The 20,172-nt window shown below is 34.9% G+C and overlaps 4 protein-coding genes across 5 annotated transcripts; 2 read left to right on the forward strand and 2 right to left on the reverse strand.

Annotated features, from left to right (window-relative positions):
- Positions 1 to 416: 416 nt before the first annotated feature.
- Positions 417 to 20,108, reverse strand: Hipk (Homeodomain interacting protein kinase). Of its 2 annotated transcripts, XM_075730603.1 has the most exons (13): positions 19,310 to 20,108; positions 18,512 to 18,967; positions 18,164 to 18,453; positions 17,689 to 18,108; positions 7,720 to 8,115; positions 7,273 to 7,649; positions 7,032 to 7,191; positions 6,525 to 6,976; positions 6,276 to 6,452; positions 3,324 to 6,211; positions 2,893 to 3,266; positions 2,538 to 2,830; positions 417 to 2,454 (listed from the first exon to the last, which is right to left on the reverse strand). In XM_075730603.1, the coding sequence occupies exons 1-13, from the start codon at positions 19,441 to 19,443 to the stop codon at positions 1,732 to 1,734; spliced, it is 7,140 nt and encodes a 2,379-aa protein (XP_075586718.1). In that variant the 5' UTR covers positions 19,444 to 20,108; the 3' UTR covers positions 417 to 1,731. The 2 variants fall into 2 exon arrangements, with proteins under 2 accessions (XP_075586718.1, XP_075586721.1); XM_075730606.1 differs by lacking the exons at positions 17,689 to 18,108; positions 18,164 to 18,453; positions 18,512 to 18,967; positions 19,310 to 20,108 and adding an exon at positions 8,627 to 9,262 and having other exon boundaries at positions 7,720 to 8,171.
- LOC124491372 (uncharacterized) lies at positions 10,291 to 14,092 on the forward strand. The gene is made up of 5 exons (XM_047054001.2): positions 10,291 to 11,961; positions 12,017 to 12,199; positions 12,278 to 12,749; positions 12,820 to 13,439; positions 13,496 to 14,092. The coding sequence occupies exons 1-5, from the start codon at positions 11,773 to 11,775 to the stop codon at positions 13,643 to 13,645; spliced, it is 1,614 nt and encodes a 537-aa protein (XP_046909957.2). The 5' UTR covers positions 10,291 to 11,772; the 3' UTR covers positions 13,646 to 14,092.
- Positions 14,122 to 15,438, reverse strand: LOC124491377 (uncharacterized). The gene has a single exon (XM_047054008.2). It carries the CDS (start codon positions 15,141 to 15,143, stop codon positions 14,133 to 14,135), a length of 1,011 nt encoding a protein of 336 aa, XP_046909964.1. The 5' UTR covers positions 15,144 to 15,438; the 3' UTR covers positions 14,122 to 14,132.
- On the forward strand, positions 15,679 to 16,873 carry LOC124491378 (uncharacterized). Its single transcript, XM_047054009.2, has 2 exons — positions 15,679 to 16,033; positions 16,104 to 16,873. Exons 1-2 carry the CDS (start codon positions 15,724 to 15,726, stop codon positions 16,745 to 16,747), a joined length of 954 nt encoding a protein of 317 aa, XP_046909965.1. The 5' UTR covers positions 15,679 to 15,723; the 3' UTR covers positions 16,748 to 16,873.
- Positions 20,109 to 20,172: the final 64 nt, after the last annotated feature.

The following is a 20,172-nucleotide window of genomic DNA, read 5'->3' on the forward strand; positions in this document are numbered from 1 at the left end:
TCCTGTCAAGTTAGTCGGTTCCAACCAGTTCAATGTGTGTGTGTGTGTGTAGAGTGAATAATGAAGTGATGGTGTATCCCCTGTCCCCTCCAAATACTTGGTACATTCCATTTCGAATTCGATATTCAAGTAGCGTGTGCCGCACCTTTGCATTTTTGTTTTTCTCGGGTCCGCTATCTGATCATAGTGTTTTTGATAGTGGTGTGGTGGTGGTAATTGTAGCTATATTTATACCGTTTATTAAGTCTCATCAAAAATACATGCACAAGATACGCAAGCGTCGCAAAGTCAATGAAAAACCAGAACATCTACTAGTCTACTAGTTTAATTTTAATGTTACACTACTAATATTTCGATAATGAAATGAAAATGAAAAACAAGCGCGGTTTTCATAAAAATTTTACAACACATCAACATCAACATAGAACATAAAACATGTATCGGTTTTTATTAATTATCTCATACATCACTCATCAATCAATCAATCAATCAACTTTTATCATTTTCTATATAAAGGTAAAATGGATATGTGTGTTGGAGCAACAAAAATCGTGTTTGTTATGATGATGATGATGATGATGATTTGACATAGATTCCAATAGTGAAGTGAAATGGGCGTTTCATCCATATATGACGTAATTGTGATTCAAATGATGACGATGATGATGATAATTAAGTGTGGTTCATGTGTTCGCTGTATGTATTGAATTGAATTTTATTTACAAAAAATAGCAGTCATTTGTTTGGTGTGTTGCACATATTGTTGTCATGTTATTCACTTTTACAATATAAATATATCCTCATATACAACCAATTACAAAAAAAAGAAAATATGAAAAAGATACACACACATACACACACACACACAGATTCACTTAATCAAGTTATACTTATAAAGAAGGAGAGAATGACAAATTGCTGACCAAATATTTTCCTTTCACACATGTTCTCAATTATGAAAACTCTAATAATGATGGTAATGAGGATGAAAATTCATGAATAAGGCGAAAAAACGAAGAAAAGAAAGCTAAATTTGAACCGGATCCGGAAATTAATTATATCTAATCGATGAATTGATGGGTCAAGTGTGTGGCATCGGTTACAAAACTTATAAATTTGAAAAGGAATATTTTTTTTCCTGTTTCTTGATAAATATCAAACTGTTGTGTTGAATAATTGAATTTTGTTTTGAAAATGAAAACGAGAGAAAAAAAAGTGGAAAAATGGTATGCAATTATATTCTCATATCATATGTTTGATGATGATGATGATGATGATGAATTGAGCTTGAAATTTTTTTTCATTTTTTTTTGTTTTTTTCATTCCTAAAATATATATTTTCGTTTCGGTTGGACAAAGACCATTTCATTTCATTTCATTTTTTTTTTTGATGATCGTTCATTTTGTAGGATATTTAACAGTAGCTAGTATATATAACGATGATGAAGAGTGTAAAAATAATCAATGATGATAATGATGATGATGAGAAATTCAGTCATTATGATAATATAAAGGAGAACAGATTTGTATCGTGTACAGGAATATAATAGTGGATACATTTGAAATCCATAGATGTAGCACGTGAAAAGGCAAGAAAGGTGTTCAATAATGGACCAATGTTCATGATGATGATGATGATGATGAGAAAAGGCAAAATGAACAAATTAGACAGACAGAAATATCATATCACTACAGTAATTTTTTTCAACATGAAAAACCGAAAAACTCAATTCATTCAGCAAACAGCTGGTAAAGATTTTGGTATTGAGCTGCGACTGCTGCTTTGGCAGCGACAGCTGATGATGATCCACCAGCACCAGCACCACCACCACCACCACCAGTAGTTTGTGGTAGAGGATTATTGTATGCTGCAGCCGCAGCTGCTGCGGCATAATTCGATTGTGTGGCTGCTGCGAATCGTATGGCAGCGGAAACCATGCCATTAACACCACCGCCACTACCATGATGATGAATGGAATTATGATGTGATTGCGATTGCAAATGTGCCGGTAATGGATTTCCTGTACTATTTGGTCGGCCATGATGTTGCATCATGTGATGATGTCCATGTCCGCATGTTTGTGGATTTGCTGAAACATTCACCACCATACCGGAGGAAGGCATTCCAGACATTGTGGATGGATGATTATTATGGTGATGATGACTTTTGCTAATGTTATGTGGATTATGATGGGCTGGTGGTGGTGCCGGTAAATTCAATGACGAAGATGTTGAAATTTGTGATGAAGGTTGACGTTTTGAAGAACCTTGATGAGGCATAGCCATCGATGATGATGATGATGATGATGCTGCATATACGGCTGCTGCATAATCACGATACAGTGAATTATCAGAACTTTGTGGTGAATAAAGTGAATTATGTGAATTGGACGCAGTCAATGGAGATGATAATTGCTGTTGATTGGTGACTACACCAGCTAGAACTGGATATTTCTACAGAATAGAAAGAGATTGTGATGGTTATCATTATCAAAATGAATCCATATTAATATTAATATAAATTTATATGTTCTCACCTTTGAACCAGGTGTAGAGAATTGGTAATTCATTTGTGGTTTTGGCGTCACATCTTGCAACGTTTGTTCATCATCATAATCATAATTTTCAACTTTCGCGTGTCGAAATGATGTTGAATCTCGATTCCAATTATTTAAACGGCTCGTACTTGAAGTACAAAGTTCCTCGTCATTGATGATCATTTCTTGTTTGGCGATTGAATGTGGATTGTCATATGATTGTTGTTGTTGTTGTTGTTGTTGTTGCAGTGATCGATTCTTGGCAAGAATTCGTTTTTTTTGTGAAAAATTTTCTATATGAAAATAATCAATTAGAAACTCATGTCTGAACAACACTAAAGTAGCCGAATCTTACCTAATTCAGGAAATTCCATAATTGATGACGTAGTCGTATCGGCGGCCACTTGTGAAAGCGAGCTATGATTACTATTACTGTGAGGATTCTTGACGATTGCAGAAGTGGAATATGAATGTATCAATTTAGATGTTGGTTTCATCAGATTCCTTTGATGATTATCAAAAATAAATGATGATGATTTATTGATTGAACCACCGCCGTTGTGGGCTTGATCGAAATGCTGTTGATGTGAATATGATTCAGTTGATAATGGTTCTTCCGGAGTCAATGCTACAACACTACCAGTGGTGGAATTTACCGAATTTGAAGCATGTTGCATCGAAGGTTTATAACTTGAAGTTTGATTACTTTTTTGGCCACCACTCGTAGTGCTATTCAAATGATTCAATGAATAAATTACTCAATCAATTTCAACTAAATTCACAAACCTTGGATCCATAAGTTTTTCATCATCCGAATCGCTAATGGTGATGACTGAAACAGCAGGCGATGGTGTATCTTCAATAGTAATGGTTTGATTGCCATGATGATGAATGTTACCATTGGATTGATTGAGCCATGACGAACTACGTGATAATGAAGAACTGATTTTCAAATTTTGATTCAATCCCATCGATGATGAATGATGTGGCTGTGATGATTGATGATGATGATGGTGGTGGTGTTGTTGTTGTTGTTGTTGTTGTTGGTCGAATGATGCGCCACGAAAAATCAAATTTCCATTTGGGGGAGGTGAATGTGTATTGGAGAACGATAAATGATTTTGGTGGTTCATTTGTGGCTCAAAATTAGCCAGATCAATCTGGTTATTACGAATAGAATCTTGAAGCCATTTATGTTGAGGAGATGATTCTTTGGCTCTCTTTTTCACCGGTGAAATGTGTTCTTTTATTTTCAATGGTTTTGTTGTTGCTGCCAATAAATTGTTATTGATCTGTGAATTTTGAATCATTGAATTGACATTTTGGGCCATATTCACAATCTGTAGTTGTTGTTGTTGTTGTTGTTGTTGTTGCTGCTGTTGTTGTTGTTGATTACTATGATGATGAATGGTTTGATTACGTTTAGCTATGTTTGATGTTGGACAACCAGAGCCCGAAATATTCTGTAATATCGAATGATGATGATTATGATGATGATGTTGAGTGGATGAATTTGATGCCGAAGAATGAGTGCTGTGTTGGTGAGCACCGGGAAACATATGATTCTGATTCTGATTATTATTAAGATTAGCTGACACTGATACACAATTTGTCTGACTGGCCGAATACTGATTTGGATGGGCGTTATTATTGATCGAATTAGATGCAACCGATGATGATGATGCAGCGGTTGGTTGTGGTCCATTTCCTCCACCGCAAGCTGCAACAACAGCATTCCATGGATTTGCCACGTTTGCCGCAGCAGCTAAAACATTTGCCGATTGTATCAGATTGGAACAATTTTGGTGATTACGCAATTGTTCATAAATTGATGATGTTTGATCAGCGGCATGATGAAATTCCATCGGTAAAGCCAGAGCAGCTGCAGCAGCCGCTTGATCCGGTGGCAACATTCCAGCAGCTCGTTCAGCCATCATAAGCGATCGGGACCAAGCATCTGCGGCAGCATCACTCAATGGTTGATGGTGTTGATGGACACGACCAGTGGAAGCTTGAAACTGTTGCCATGCAGATGGCATTGCAAACATCGGTTGATGGCGTCCATTTGAATTGGTTGCAGCCGATGGCCAACCACCGACAGTGGCCGCTGATTGTATTGCTGCGGCAGCAGCTACGTTGGCCAGGTTAGGATTTGTCAACAACATTTGACGGCCATTCTGTTCAGCAGCAGCGACAACTGAAACTGGAACATATTGCTGACCACCAGAAGCTGCTGCGGCAGCAGCCATTTGAGTGAAAAAGGTAGCTGAAGGTTGAAATTGAACAGCTGCAGTCATTGGCATCATAGCTGCGGCAGCATTTGGATGTTTGCCAGCCGGTGAATAAGGATTAGAACAGAGAATCGAAGGCATACACAATGAAGACGCTCCAGGAACAAATGGATCTGTGGCCGCCGATTGAGAAGCAGCAGCAGCACCAGCTGCAGCCGCTACAACTGCAGCACGAGCCACGGCCGCATATGGATTAGAAATGGCCGCCGCTCGAGCTATAGCGGCAGATTGTTGTTGATGGTGATTTGATGTACGAGTTGATTGATTTGCTTGACCTGTAACCGATAAATTATGGGGGCCAGAATAAAAATTGGCCGCTGCTGATGGATGAAATTGATAGGCAGCCGCAGCCGCAGCAGCAGCAGCGTTAGCCGCTGCTGATTGGACATTATTATTTGTGGCGGTCAAGTGATTGTTAAACGATATGGCTGCTGAAACAGCATTTGCTGCTGATGGTGAATTGAAATTATTAGCGATAATGGCCATGGTTTGATGCCCAGTTGAAGAAGCAGCAGCTGCTGCGGTCGTTGCTGCATTCAAACCACCAGCATTAGAATCATAACTAACTTGATGACTACCGACCACGTTAGAATTATGTCCATTGACTAATGATGATCCCGATGATGAATGGTGATGATGGTGATTATTAGTGGTGTGATTACTAAATATACGACGACGGCATACTTCCATCATTTTGGCTGATGACAGGAGAACCGAACAATTCGGAAATTCAATCAAATGATTCAAAACGACAAAACTGTGATTCAATGCTTCGCCAGGCGTGATTCTACGTTCTTGATCCAATGTCAACATCCGTTTCAATAAATCGATAAATTCACGACGATCACTCTTTTCGGCCAACAAATCAAGGCCATCCAATTCTGTTGGAACATTCACTTGAGCCATATCATCCAAACAGTTGAAAATGTACTTTCGCCCCTCTTTTGATCGAATATTGGTTTCTACTTCATGTTCATCTGGTGATTTCAAACGCCAAAATGGATAATTTGAATTATTTTCTCGGCAGAAAAAACGAGTAGTTTTTGTTGCTTGATTCAACATATGTTCATTGGGTAAACCTTGTGTTTGACAAATATAACGGATCTGATCATATTCCGATGAACCGGGATATAGAGGCCAACCGAGAAATAGTTCGGCAATCACACAACCCAATGACCACATATCGATAGCCTCACAAAAAGGTAAACCGAGAATGATTTCCGGAGCACGATAGTAACGTGATTGAAGATAAGTGGAACAAACCGCTTTGGACACATGAGAAGCTGAACCAAAATCGATCACTTTCACACGAAAAGGTTGACGAACCGGATCACAAAGCATAATATTTTCTGGTTTCAAATCCGCATGGATTAGGCCAAGTTGCTTTATTTAATTTTGGAAAAATTACATTAAAGTAAAAGTTTCATTCATTCATTCATTCACTTACTTTGAGCTTGAGAAGTGCAGTCAAAACTTGATGCAATATTGGACGGATAAATTTAAGTGGCAAAGGACTGAATTTATTCTGCTTTAAAAAGTCATACAAGTTTTGCTCCAACATTTCAAACACCAAACAGGTATGATTCTTGTGCGTAAAGCATTCATAAGCTCGAACGAAATTCCACTAGAATTTAAAGACAAGTGAGTGAGTGAGTGAGAGTCAATTTTGATAAAAATAAAGTAAACATGATCTTACTTCGTCTGCATTTTCCTGGCTCAACCGATGAAGTATGCTGACTTCGATCTGGCCTTGTCGAGCATACGATGGATGATTCTTCAATATTTTGATGGCCACAATTTCATTGGTTCCTTTTTTCCAACATTTAGTTACCTGACCGAATGTACCACGACCCAAAAATTCCAACACCTCATAATGGTGATTGGCAGATTGAAGAACTTCATGTTGAACCAGCTGATAATCTCCCTCGGAATTCGAGGAAGATGCTTTGGAAGTTGCGGGCGCCGTTGTGATTATTGTTCGACTGACAGTACCAGTAGCAATACTGGTCGCTGTCAGTGCCGTTACTGCTGCTGGACAAACACTTGGTAACAATAAATTTGCTGACGAATCTTTACTTAGAAAGAGTTGTTCAACTCGGTTATTGCCACAGCCGCCACCGTTTCGACCGATAACAAATGCTTTGGATGCTGTTTTAAAAATTCAAAACTTAAAAAATGTTCAAGTGCCAAATGCAGAATTTACCCGAAGCTGCTGCTGAGTCGTTGTACGAGTTTCGTCTTGTTGTAGTTGTATGAAGGTTTTTACTGTAACTACGGCCTGGTAATATTGATGGTTCATGGTCATTATTGGTGATAATATTATCATGAGAATGAGGATATTTTCGTTTCAACGATTGTTGCTGCTGTGAATGATTCAACGTGATGGATAAAATTTTCTTTTACTAATTAACAACAATCATTATCATTATCACTGGATGACTTACTTGTACATTTTGATATTTTTGATTCAAAGATGAGGAATAATCATTTGGTTCGTTAATTTGTATGTCTAGATCACCAAGGTGGCTTTGTTTGGACGATAAATTCACAATAAAATTGCCATGGACAGTATGTTGTTGTAGTTGTTGTTGTTGTTGTTGATTATCACCTCTATTAACGGAATGATAAGGATGATTCTTTTTCCTATGATTCAATGGATGATCATGACTACGATCACCATCATCATCATCGTCGTCTATTCGTTGTTGATGCTTTTGTTTACCATCGTGGTGGCTTGTCAATTGACGAAAATCATTAGTTTCATTTTGGATGGATGTGGAAGTGATATCTTCGACTTGATTAGCCAATAATAATCCTACACCTAAGAATTATTAATATAGTTGTTATTGTTATTAGTGCTCAAAAATATTCAAAATTAAAATTATAGAAACCTTCATTAGTGTGATGATGATTCAATTCATTGATGATTAAATCTAAACGTCGTCGTTTATTTATCAAAGGTGAATGTCGATGTTGTTGTTGTTGTTGTTGTTGCAGTGAATGATATGAGATATGAGAAGATGATGTTAAACAAGGTGATGATTCGATGATCAGATTATGATGATTCACAATATTACTATTTGGTACAATAAATGCACTTTTCATAGAATCGTTTTCATCACCTAAACGTCGATTGATGGTGGTGGACAAATGTTGTTGATCTTCACAATCTTCAGTGTCAAACGTTATGCAATGAATGTTTCTTCTATCACCATTGATAATATTTCGGCTACTATTCACTGTGGTTGTCGTTGTTGTTGTTGTTGTCGTCGTCGTCGTCAGTGATCGTGTTGATGATATAAATACTTGTTCACCACGGCAATTATTATCAAGCATTACAGGTCTAATAAGGAAAAAATTCGAATCGCACAAAAATGATAATGGAAATTGACTCGAAAAATTAATAAAATTCACCACACACACACACACACAAGAAAAGATTCATCATGAATGTGGTGAATAAATATTGACAACAATCATGTTCAATTTCTTAGTAGTGAGCAAAAATATAACGGTAATGGCGAGTGTAATAAAAAGCCGGCTCATCTCCAATATACCAACAAAACAACGGCGACAACTAGCAAAACATTTTTTGGCAAAGACGTCAAAAAAATGTCAAAACCTCAGCGAACAAAAGAAAAAAAATTGCTCGCCATAATAATCATCTATACAGCACCGCAGACTGAAGAAGCAAGAGTGCTTTTTCATTTTTTACGTTGTAAAAAAAGAGACGCAATTTCCACCACCATGTAAATATAAACGTATAGGATATATAATCAAAATTGAATCGATACTCACTTTTAATTGTCTGCGATTTACTGTGATTATTATTATATTGCTTCAGAGTATAACAAAGAATGATTGAAATGGAAAAATTCAAGGGGATAAATAATAGCAATTGCTACTCTATTCAGATGATGATGATTAAATTGATGGTTCAAATCATTCACACACTCAGACACAAAAAATCACAATAGAATTTGTAGCTATAGCCGGTTAGCTATATTTTGCTTTCAAATTACATTTTTATTTCAAATTATTAAATTCCATGAGAAATTGTTTCTTTTTGTTGGGAAAATATCACTGTAATATACACACACAGAAAAAAAAATTCGCTAAAACATTAAAATGTTTGTTTTGTTTTTATTCGAAACCAAAAAACACCCTTTCATTCGCCAACACACACACACAAACACAACATTCTGATCCCAAACACACAAAAAAAGGGTGCACAATACATCACCATTCTGGTAAAAATACACAATGGGATTCTTTGCAACAACCAAGAAAGATGATCCAAAATGAAATGCGAATGAAATACACAAATACACAAACACCCAAACAAATAAAATCTGTGTGTGTGTGTGAGTGAGTGCTCAACAAAAAACTCAAACACAAAATAATACCATGTTTACATCACACACACACAACACAACAACGACAGACTATCGACCAAACAGACGGATGTACGCATATGTGTGCTACACTCATTCATTCATTCATTCGTAGAAAGAACTAGAAATCAAAGACGCACACACCAACGATACGACGACAAAAGTAATGGTATATATGAATGACCCGAAAAATTGCCACTATTGAAAAGTTTTCATTCATTTTTATATATAGAGGTTATCATTATTTTTATGCACACACACACACACACACACTCAATTGACAGGAGAGAAAAGAAATATTTGCAGATCCAATTGGAACGAACAATGTCTATTTTTTTTATATAGAAAAAAATTGCCCAATAATTGATCTCAAAATGATTCGTTTTTCTCTGCTAAACAGGATACAATTCATTCGACGGTGTTTATGCATTTGTGCACTAGATGGTAGTATATAAGTGTTGAAAATTCAAATTTCTCAAGTGCGGGAATTTTTTTCCGTTTCAAATTCAACAAAATAATTATCCATCGTTTGTACAGATTGAATATATTGTTCTGGTCAGCATGGAAATCTGTAAAATTGAGTTGCATCAAAATTAAAATGAAACCGGAAAAATGATGATTATTTCTGATTCGACAAAGTTTCTTTCAAAAAAAAAAAAAAAAAAATTTTTGTCAAATGAAATGCGCTTGCGTGTTACTTAGTGGCGTAATCATACATGCATGAATGTGTCTGTCTTTTGATTAGTTGTCGTCGTTGATACAGTAAAATTTTGTTTTCATCATTTTGTCTGGTTTATTTTATGACTAAGAATAATTAATCAACAACAAAAAGATGAGTCTATTCCACGTTGATAATGAAATGAGAAGAAAATGAAAATTCAGTGGACATGATAATTTGATAAATTCAAGAACAAGAAAAATTCGAAAAAAAGTGTGCAATAAATATGGGAAATGCACTGTATACTTTTAATCTTCATTCGGAAATTGTTGTTGTTGCCGTGTATGTGTGTGTGTGTGTGTGTGCAGACAGTTTTTTTCATTCATTCGTTTCATATTCAATTCATTAGATCCGATTCGATTTAATTCTCTTTCTCTTTCTGATTCAAAAACTCAGCAACAACAACAAAAATTTCATCATCCAAAAAAAAATAGTGGTGAGAAAAAAGGGAGAAAGAGATCATCACAACCAAAGAACCAACCAGCTACACACATATTGTCTGCAAAGAGATGTACAACAACAACAGAAAAAAGAAAGAAAGAAACAAGTGAGAGTTTTGTATGTATCGCGTTCAATAAAAAGCTTGGCAAAGCGATTTTTTTTTTCATCTCAAGGCTACAACACAATATGCATACATGTATCACTCACGCACACACACAAAAATCCATCACACATATATAACACACGAAAAAAACCATAGCCAAACAGTAAAAACAAATTTGATTGAAAAATCAAGAAATTAACGACAACATCGGAATCGAATCGAGACATTTATTCATTCGATTTTTTGTTTTGTTTGTTTGTGTTTATCTCCCTACACTACCCAAGATTTGATTTCTGGTAAGAGACATAGTCATCACCGTTGATGGTTGAAGAATCATATTCATCATTTCATGCTGCCAACAACGTTCGATTATGATGATGAATTGAATTGAATTCAAAAGAATCACACACATAATTGGCAATCAATTTACGATTTCAATCACATCAACACATTATCATTTTTTTTTGTTTTTTTGTTTTTTTGTTTTTTGTTTCTTGTTTTTCTTCGATCGATGGCAAATGTGCTCATCTTTGAATATCTAAATCTAAATTTGCATTGATGTGTTTATGTGTGTGTTGATTACATTCATAAATTTACACCAGCGATTGTTATTATCGATTTGGATGGATGGAAAAACCTAAATGCTCTCATATATCTTCTGCTGCTATACTAAAAGCCATTGATTTTCAAACAAACAAACAAACACACACACACCAAGCAGCCAATATACAAACAATTGTTGTATATCACTAAAATCATCATCAATACACATATGCTACTGTAATGTGAAATTACTGAAACAACCGAGCAAAAATTGATTCCATTTTATTTTTCAATTGATCGATTATGGTTATGATTTGACAAGATATAAATAATCATCAAAATCAAAACAAATAATTATTATTGATGATGATGATGATGATACAGCAGCAGCAACAACAACAACAACAACAACAACCATAATGTTTATTTGACACACAAAGAATTGTCAACGAACCGATTCAATATATTGAAAAAAAAATCGAATCTCAATGAAAGCCAACCAACAAGTCAGCAACAACAACAACAAGAACAAAATCAAAATCAAAATCAAAATAATTTGATCATCATCGTCATCATCCAAACAGTTTAAAACTGTTGTATGAAGCAAGCATCAAATGAATTTGTTTGCCTTTCTATAAAATCAACTCATCATTAGGAAGAAAACCCTTTGGTTGATTGTTATTGAAAATTTTCAACTATAGTTCTACAGAAAAAGAAATTATTTGACAATTGTGTGACAGACAAAATGACTCTACAATCGAAATTGTTGACATGCCGTTGTTTGAATGTTCAATTGATTCATGATCAACGTGAACAACCTTCAATTGAAAAAACATTCGAACTATTGGGACGTAACCAAAACAGTGATCAAGATTTGGATCAATTTCTAATCAATTCGAATTTGATTCAAATTATTCCGGCTGGAATTAAAATTGTAAATTGGATTATTCTTGACTTGTCAATTATTAATATTTCTTTCTCCATTACAGAATTACGAATATCTGTGTTTGAAAAGAGTGATTGAGGACAATTTGCAGATAGTCTTCTGTACCGTATGTGAATTAGAAACTCATGCTATCTTTATTTCGAAAACATCATCATCATCATCATCGAGTCATATGATGGTTGATTCATCCAAAGGATCGATTGCTTTTGCCAATTCTTCGTTATTGGTAAATTTATTTTTAAAATGATTGACGATTGACGATTAATTTTCCATTCTCATTGTTTTGTTTACACATTCACTGTAGAGTGATGAAAAAGCGATATTGGAATTAAAATCATCGAAAAATTTTTCGCCTGCATTAGGCATCATAGTGCCTGATCGATTGATGACCAATCTAAATAATGAAATGAAACAACATAATACCTGCGATTCGGGAATCGCTAGAACCGACAGTGACAATTCATATTTTTTGGTTTCAAACTACATACAGGCGGATGTAGCCGATAAAATCAAAATGTTTTTGAAACAAGAAAAGCTCCACATGAATGAACGTATTAAACGTTTTTCATCTGAACAGGAAAAACAATTCAAACAAATTTATCAGAAAACATTGAATAACAAGCAATCATTTTTGCGAATGATCGAAGCAATCAAAATCCGTCACAATATCGACAACAACAATGATGAGGATAACAAAGACAATAAAGAGAATCGTAATGATGCTGCTGTTCGACAGCATCGTCGATTAACTGATTCGTTTGTGATGGATAAAAATTGTAAATGACAACCGATTCATTGCGGGATAAATTCTGACTAATTCTATTTTTGTTTTGATTTTATTTTCAGCAATTCAATTTGATAACCGATCACAAAAGATATCTGCTAGTGATCTACCATCCTCATTGTCGACAGTGCATACTGCAGTGAAAAATTCTGATGAATTTGATTCCATATTCGATATTGATGATTTGGATGCAAATCAATTTGGTGGCTCATCAATGGAATCGTATGGTCGTGTTGTGCGACAACGTGATAACAGTGATGATAATGATGATGATCAGGTCGGTGAACAATTGAATGATGATGATGATGATGATGATCTTCATGAAGAACGTCGTGACAATGTCTTTCCGTTGAAAGAATCACACCAATATTCATCAGTACTTAATAACCAAACATACAACATAATGAATGATGAATCATATTCCTCAAGTGCTAGTGGTAATGTTGTTGTTGGCTTACCGATTTCATCTTCCGATCATCGAAATTTACAACGAAAAATTTCCTCATCCTTGGTTTCCCATAATATTAATCATCATGCACAACAACAAAATTTTTATCATGATGATCATGATGATTATTCGAGCCAACGACAGCATTATCATCCATCGACACAAATTGCAAATTCTTTGCCAATACAGATACCTCAGTTCGGTGGTAGGCGAAACGATCGTGAAATGGAAGAGGTAAGAATTGTTGAAATGAAATTTGTCCATAAATTTTAAAATTTCCTTCTTCATAGAGTTTTCGAATTAATCCCGGTGAATCGATGGCCGATTCTATAAAAAAAATGGCTCGTAGCGTACGAAATGAAATTTACATACTTGATGATCGACCACGTCGACGTTTGAACACTGGTGATCTCATCAAATCACGTCCATTTTACAACTGATGAATTGCCCTTTTCCCACAATCCAATCGTATTGTTTCGATTTTCATAATCATAAGCCATCAAACATTCATATTTTTTTCACTCGCGATCTGGTTATTGTTTCCATTTTTTTTTATTATTCGCTCTTGTCTCCTGTTGCTTGCGTCGTTCATCATTATTCCTGGTCAGAAGAAAAACCGAAATAGCCACCAAAGGAAAGTGTGTCTGTGTTTGTCTGCTTGATGATTACCGTTTTTTCTCACTGTCATCTGTTGATATTTTTTTTTTTAATTTGTGCATCTAGAATTACACATGATATTTGTGCATCATCATGAATATGAACATATTATACATGAGCACAGATTATAATTTTGTTGATCATTTTTCAAAGTAATAACCACCAATTTTCATTCGGTGTGTTGAATGCGATAACTTTTTTACAAGTAAAATTTTTAGCAAAGAAAAAAACTTTATAGAATTTGAGCAAATATTTTTAATTTCATATGAGCTAGTGGTGCGCGGCCAAGTTTGCCGTGATAGTTGTGGTATCTACATTTTGGTAATTTGATTTCGGTTGATGATATGTTGGTGATTGTTGTTGAATCCATGGTTGTCGTAATTCTTCTTCAGCCATATCACAAGTATTTAATGAACAAAATGACGTGCTTGATTCCGATCTTTGATCTGATTGCATTTTGATTGGTGTGTTTCGTCGTCCTCTCGACGATGGTGATCGAAATTTTCGTCGTAATGGGAACCGATTTCGTTGCTTAAATCGTGGTAATCTTCTCGATCGTGTGTGATTAAACCAACTATTTGAACGTCGTCGTGGTCTTTGTCGAATATTTTGTGTCGATCGTTTTGGATAGATACCGAATATATCAAACACATTTCGTCGCACCGGTAACCGGGAGGATCCGTATGATTGAAAGTGGAAAAAATTTGGTTGTTGTTCTTCATCCATAATGACGAGTGGATTTTCGGACCTTTTTTGATCATTCGATGAAATGATTGGACTTTGATGATTTTTTACTTCGAATTTATACTGTTCACGTTGTTGATTGTCCATTGCATTCAATGGAACTACTAGTACACCGGAAAAAGCTTTTCCAGAATTATTGTTCACTTTATTAGTGATTGCCGGAGTAGTAGCAGCTGTTATTTTGCTAGAACACGGTTCATATAGTGGACTTTTTATTTTCCCAGATATTTGCAATGATTTTCTTAAATTTTCCGTCAATGAAGATAATTTTCTCGACCTTGTTTTCAACGATGACTTGGACGATCTTTTCCTAGATAAAGCTGACGACGGTGATGATAGTTTGCTTCTGATGTTCACTTTTACATTCTCTTTACCATCCGTTTCTTTTGACAGAATTTTTTCTAAATCATTTTGTAATCGTTTTTGTAGATCAATAGCTACCTGGACGGCATCATTTTCGGTTTTTTCATTTATACAAATGCGTAATTGAATTTTATCACTTTCAAAATCATCGGTATTCGATTGAATGCTGCTCATAATTTTCTTCTAACCACAAAACCCTAGGACAAATTTAAAGTTTTCTAACGAAAAAATTTGTCAATTTTATAATAGTGGCAAACAATGGTGTTTTAATTAAATTTTCAACAACAACAACAAGTCCGTTCAAGAAAAAAGTTGGTAAAAATCCATTGCAAGTGATCAGATGGAGAAAAAATCCCAATTTCAACATTTAATACATTGGATTAATACATAGGATAATGATATACATCAAAATTAAGACGTCAAAAATTGTGAATACGACATTCAGCGAATCGTGATTGAATTTGGGTGTTGTTGGATGGACTAAAATAAATGTCAAAAAATTCATCCAACAAGTGAATATATAGATTGCACTCTCTTGAATGAAATGGCAACAATAACGTAATGTGTAGAATGGACGATGGCAATATCCGTTTTGTTATCAGCATACAATCATTATGCAAACAGATTCGTCATCGAGTAAAATTGAAAAATTGAAAAATTGAGAAATTGAGAAAATTGTTTTCATTTTCCAACAAATTTCTGCCACATTTCATTCATCAACTCCTCGTGTGTTTTCTATAGAAAAAAATCAACTATGAATAATCCAAATGATTGCCATTTCTACACAATAATTATCGCTCTGATATTACTGCAAAACAGTAGCCCGTCAACCACGATGGATATCCATAATGGACAATCATTGATGGATAATCTATATCGTCTGAATGATATTGATACTGGAACGAAAACCAAGTCGACACGTGACAAGTGTGAAATTGAAATTATAACTCGTGGCAGTTGTGTGGTGAATAATAACCCAATTAAACCGAAAATCATTGTGCATTTCAAAACTCGACCATCATTCCAATCACCAACGGAAAAGATGAGACAAACGATCGAAGAAGGTTTGTGATGACAAATTTCATTCGTCATTTCACTCATGTTGATAATTTCAATTGTTTCTGATTCCAATAGAACAAGAAAACAAGCGGTTATCCGATTCGGTGGAATACAAACAAAGTGTTATTTATGAATTCACTGTTCAATTGATCAAACATATGAAATTGGATTATGGTGGTCAATTGAAACCGTTGATCATCGATACGGTGCAAAGCATTCAACTTCGTAATTACGGCCAAGCAGATGTTTATGAATTGAAAATCTATGGTTTGGACGAAATAGAACCGGTGAAAGAATCGATTGAAATGGAAAATTCATTGGAATCATCCATTTGGGCTTTCAACATGACATTTTATGCAGCAAACATAACAGCCGATTTTATGGCCGACGTTAATATGGATGGGAAAATTTTCGTGAAAAAATGGAAGCTTGGCATCCGAATCGAACAATGTAGATTTCGTGCTGGATTCACACTCGATTTCAGTCGTCAGTTTTTGTTTACAAATTCATTTCAAATAAAATCTTTCGGCGATTTTAAACTGATTTCCGAACCACTAACATGGCCATTCAATGAGATTGTTTCGAACATTGTACAACAGGAGAAATACTTTATTCGCGACATTATTCAACTATATTCACAAAAATATCTCAACATGACATTGAGTAATAATTATGACATCAATTCCATACTACAGAAAATTTTCGACGATCAAGATTGATAATGGTAATTTGCCACTATTCCGACTGGTTCATGGTTGACTTTTCTGGTGTATATAATAATAATAATCTATAATCTATCTATCTATAATCTATAATCTAATAAATTGGTGTTAAATAAAATGAAACCATAGACAATGATGCCATAGAAATGATCATTATATGATGGCAATGATGGTCGTTCATCCAGCCACTATTGTATGATGAACAGACTTCGGAATGATATTTGAATCGTGAACAATTGTTTCGTTGCAACAGTATTGCATCCATGGTCATATTGTTGACAATGGCCTGAAATTCAAACAATGTACATCCAGTCTGTTTCACGGGGAACATCGTGTGGATTATAGATAAATCTAATAGGCAAAACTAAACAACTTACCAGTGCTGCCTGTATGAAACATTCATATACTTGCCAATTTGCACAACAAGTACTTAATTTGGATGGAACAAAATAGCTATGATTCAGATTCCAATTCTGTATGGCACGTTCACTGCACGGTTGAACTTCCTCGATGATTTTCGTCATACATTGTTCAATGTAATAGGCATTATTCGATTCAATGTATACAATCTGCACACCAATGTTGATTATAATGCTGCTAATTAGCATTCTGGGCCATAAACATCTTGCTTTAAGCAATGACAATCTATACATGATGGCCAGTTAGTTGTTCAACAATCTAATCCCAATGGTTTAATATATGAGTGACCAAGTATATTTCATATATTCTAAGATCATTCAGATTGGTTTCAATTTATTCAATAAATTGATTGATTCGTTACGATATTGATATTGATATTGATAAACATAATTTAATGATTGCTTTTATATAATGATTTTTTTTTGTATATCCAATCAATTGAATCAAGTACAGAAAATAAAAATATCTAAAATGACCATTTATTCATCGATCGATTCGTTAATGACTTCGTGCCATATTTGAGTTCTTTTTACGATTCCTATTTCGATTACGCTTTGTTTGTCCATTTGTCGTTTTCAAAGAAACATTCGTTGATGATTGTTGTGCAGTGGAAATCATGAATTTCTTGCAGCCATTACTACTTTTCACTTTACGAATAGCTTTCTTGATTTGAGGCGTATTTTTTAGCCAACTAACCGCTAAACTTATCGATAGATCATGTGCATGATTATTACCACGACCAATGACGATAAATTTTTCTCGATTCGGTTTTATACTCGGCATACCGGTAGTGCCAGTAGATTCGGTCGAACCAATCATCATAGATTTGTTTAATGTCAAAATGAATGGCGGTGATACATTCAATGTTCCAAATAAGGGTTTGAATTTTTTCACTCGTACTCGATTGTTACGGATTTGATTCAGGCCAATTTTGATTACTAAATGGGTATTTTACTGAGTGTGATCGAAATCTACAATCAAATAGAAACTTACCCCAATCTGAATTGCATATAGAATTCATTAATTGCCGTTGAAATTGTTCATTTTCGGTTCGGTTGTTAGATTGGTCATTTTTATTAGTTTGCTGCTTATTGCCTCGAATCGATGATGATGGTCCACTAGTCACCTGTTGTGATTCGATGCACATATTATTCTCGATAGGAAATAAATTACATTGCATCATTGGTGGCCAACTATATCCATGTATGAGCATGGATGGTTCACAACTTTGCTTAACATTTTCACATAAAGATCGACATGGTGGTATGGTTTGATCTAAACATCTGTAGTAGCATAGTCCATTAACTAAAATCTACCAATAAAAACTCAGCAATAACTTACACAGGACTGAAGAGAGAACATAGGAATAATTGGGTATCAGGATGGCAGCCAATTTTAATCAATTGAATCCATGAACTGGATTGTTCGATAACTTCATTGATTGTTTCATGATAAAGTAGATTAGGTATACGCATTTCATTGTATTTGATACCATGACACAATGTAAGATTGGCTGGTATATGAACACATTTCGGTGGATTGGCAAACGTTGTATGACGGTTGAATGGTCGTACAAGATCGATATTATCTGTATTGTTTGGGTCCCAAATGAAAGTGTTGGCATCAATATTTACCACCACCAACCACAACACTATCAATAATGATGAATAAACATGACGAGTTCGATAAATCACTGATGATGTTAATATAGTTGATATAGTTGACATGATTGATGATTGATGATTGATGATGTATGAGTATGTGAACTTGGTAGTATCAGATCTGGACGGAAACAAACTGAAGAATTGAAAATTAAATCATCATCATCACCATCATCAATTCACAAACAAACAATGAATAGATGATGGTCATTTCATTTCATATAACCGGTCGGTCAATAGACAACTGACTGACCACCAAATAAATTGTGATGACCGTTTTATTGGTTCGATTCCAGATTTTCTTTGTCCACTAACAGGTATATTGTTTAACATCTACACAGTCAAAGTTAATTATAAATGGACTTTTATTTATAAATTTCTAGTCCCAGATCTGAAGCTAATCTATCTATCACTCAATCAAACAAGAACAATTTGGTCAAAGAAAGAAAACGTTCATTTTAAATTGACCACAATTCACCATATTATTGTTTGCTGATTTGTTCCAGAGATTGTCGAATAATAATTGACCTCCTGCAGACGTTGAACTGGCATTGCATTTGAAATGGATTGTTTGTTTTTACTGACTTGATTTAAATGTTTAGTAATCACCATTTAACACACACACACACACACATAATATACACACAAAATCGAGAAAACAAGCGAGAGAAAAATAGTCGAGACCAAATGTTAACAGAATCGTGGGTGGTGATGATCCGAATTCATCTCAACAACAGAGTCGAACAAGCGAATATATTGAATTGAATGAGCAAAAACGAAACGAAAACGAAACGAAAAAAGTAAAAAAATGGTTTTGGTAAGTTTGGGTATAGTTCACTTTTTTTACATTCGAATTGCAGTTGTCGTTGATACTTTTCTCTTATTTTTTTTCAACAGATTCACCATCAATATCATTATATGAGCCTTAAATCCTTAAAGCTTTCTCTTCTTCATTTGTAATTTGTGGATTTCTTGCCCGACTAAAAACATACAAAATGTAGAAAACAAACCATCCATCTGGTTCGTTTACATTGACTGATTATCATCATCATCATCATTCTGATTTAGTGTGGCCTCTACTTTGTCTTGTTCTGCTCGACGGCTGCCATCATCATCATCATCATCATCATCATCATCATCATCGATCGATCTATCTCAACTCTTTGCCCTCTTAAATGAGCAAACATAATAAAGTGGCCAAAACAAACAAAAACCCGGACGGACAATCACCCCCCAAAGAGAGAAAGAGAAAGACAGATAGAAATTATCCCACTCACTCACTCTCTCTCTCTCTCTCTCCCTCTATCTTATCTCTCATCATGTCCTATGATGATATGCATG

Source organism: Dermatophagoides farinae, chromosome 1, assembly GCF_024713945.1.
Source record: "Dermatophagoides farinae isolate YC_2012a chromosome 1, ASM2471394v1, whole genome shotgun sequence".
NCBI lineage: Eukaryota > Metazoa > Arthropoda > Arachnida > Sarcoptiformes > Pyroglyphidae > Dermatophagoides > Dermatophagoides farinae.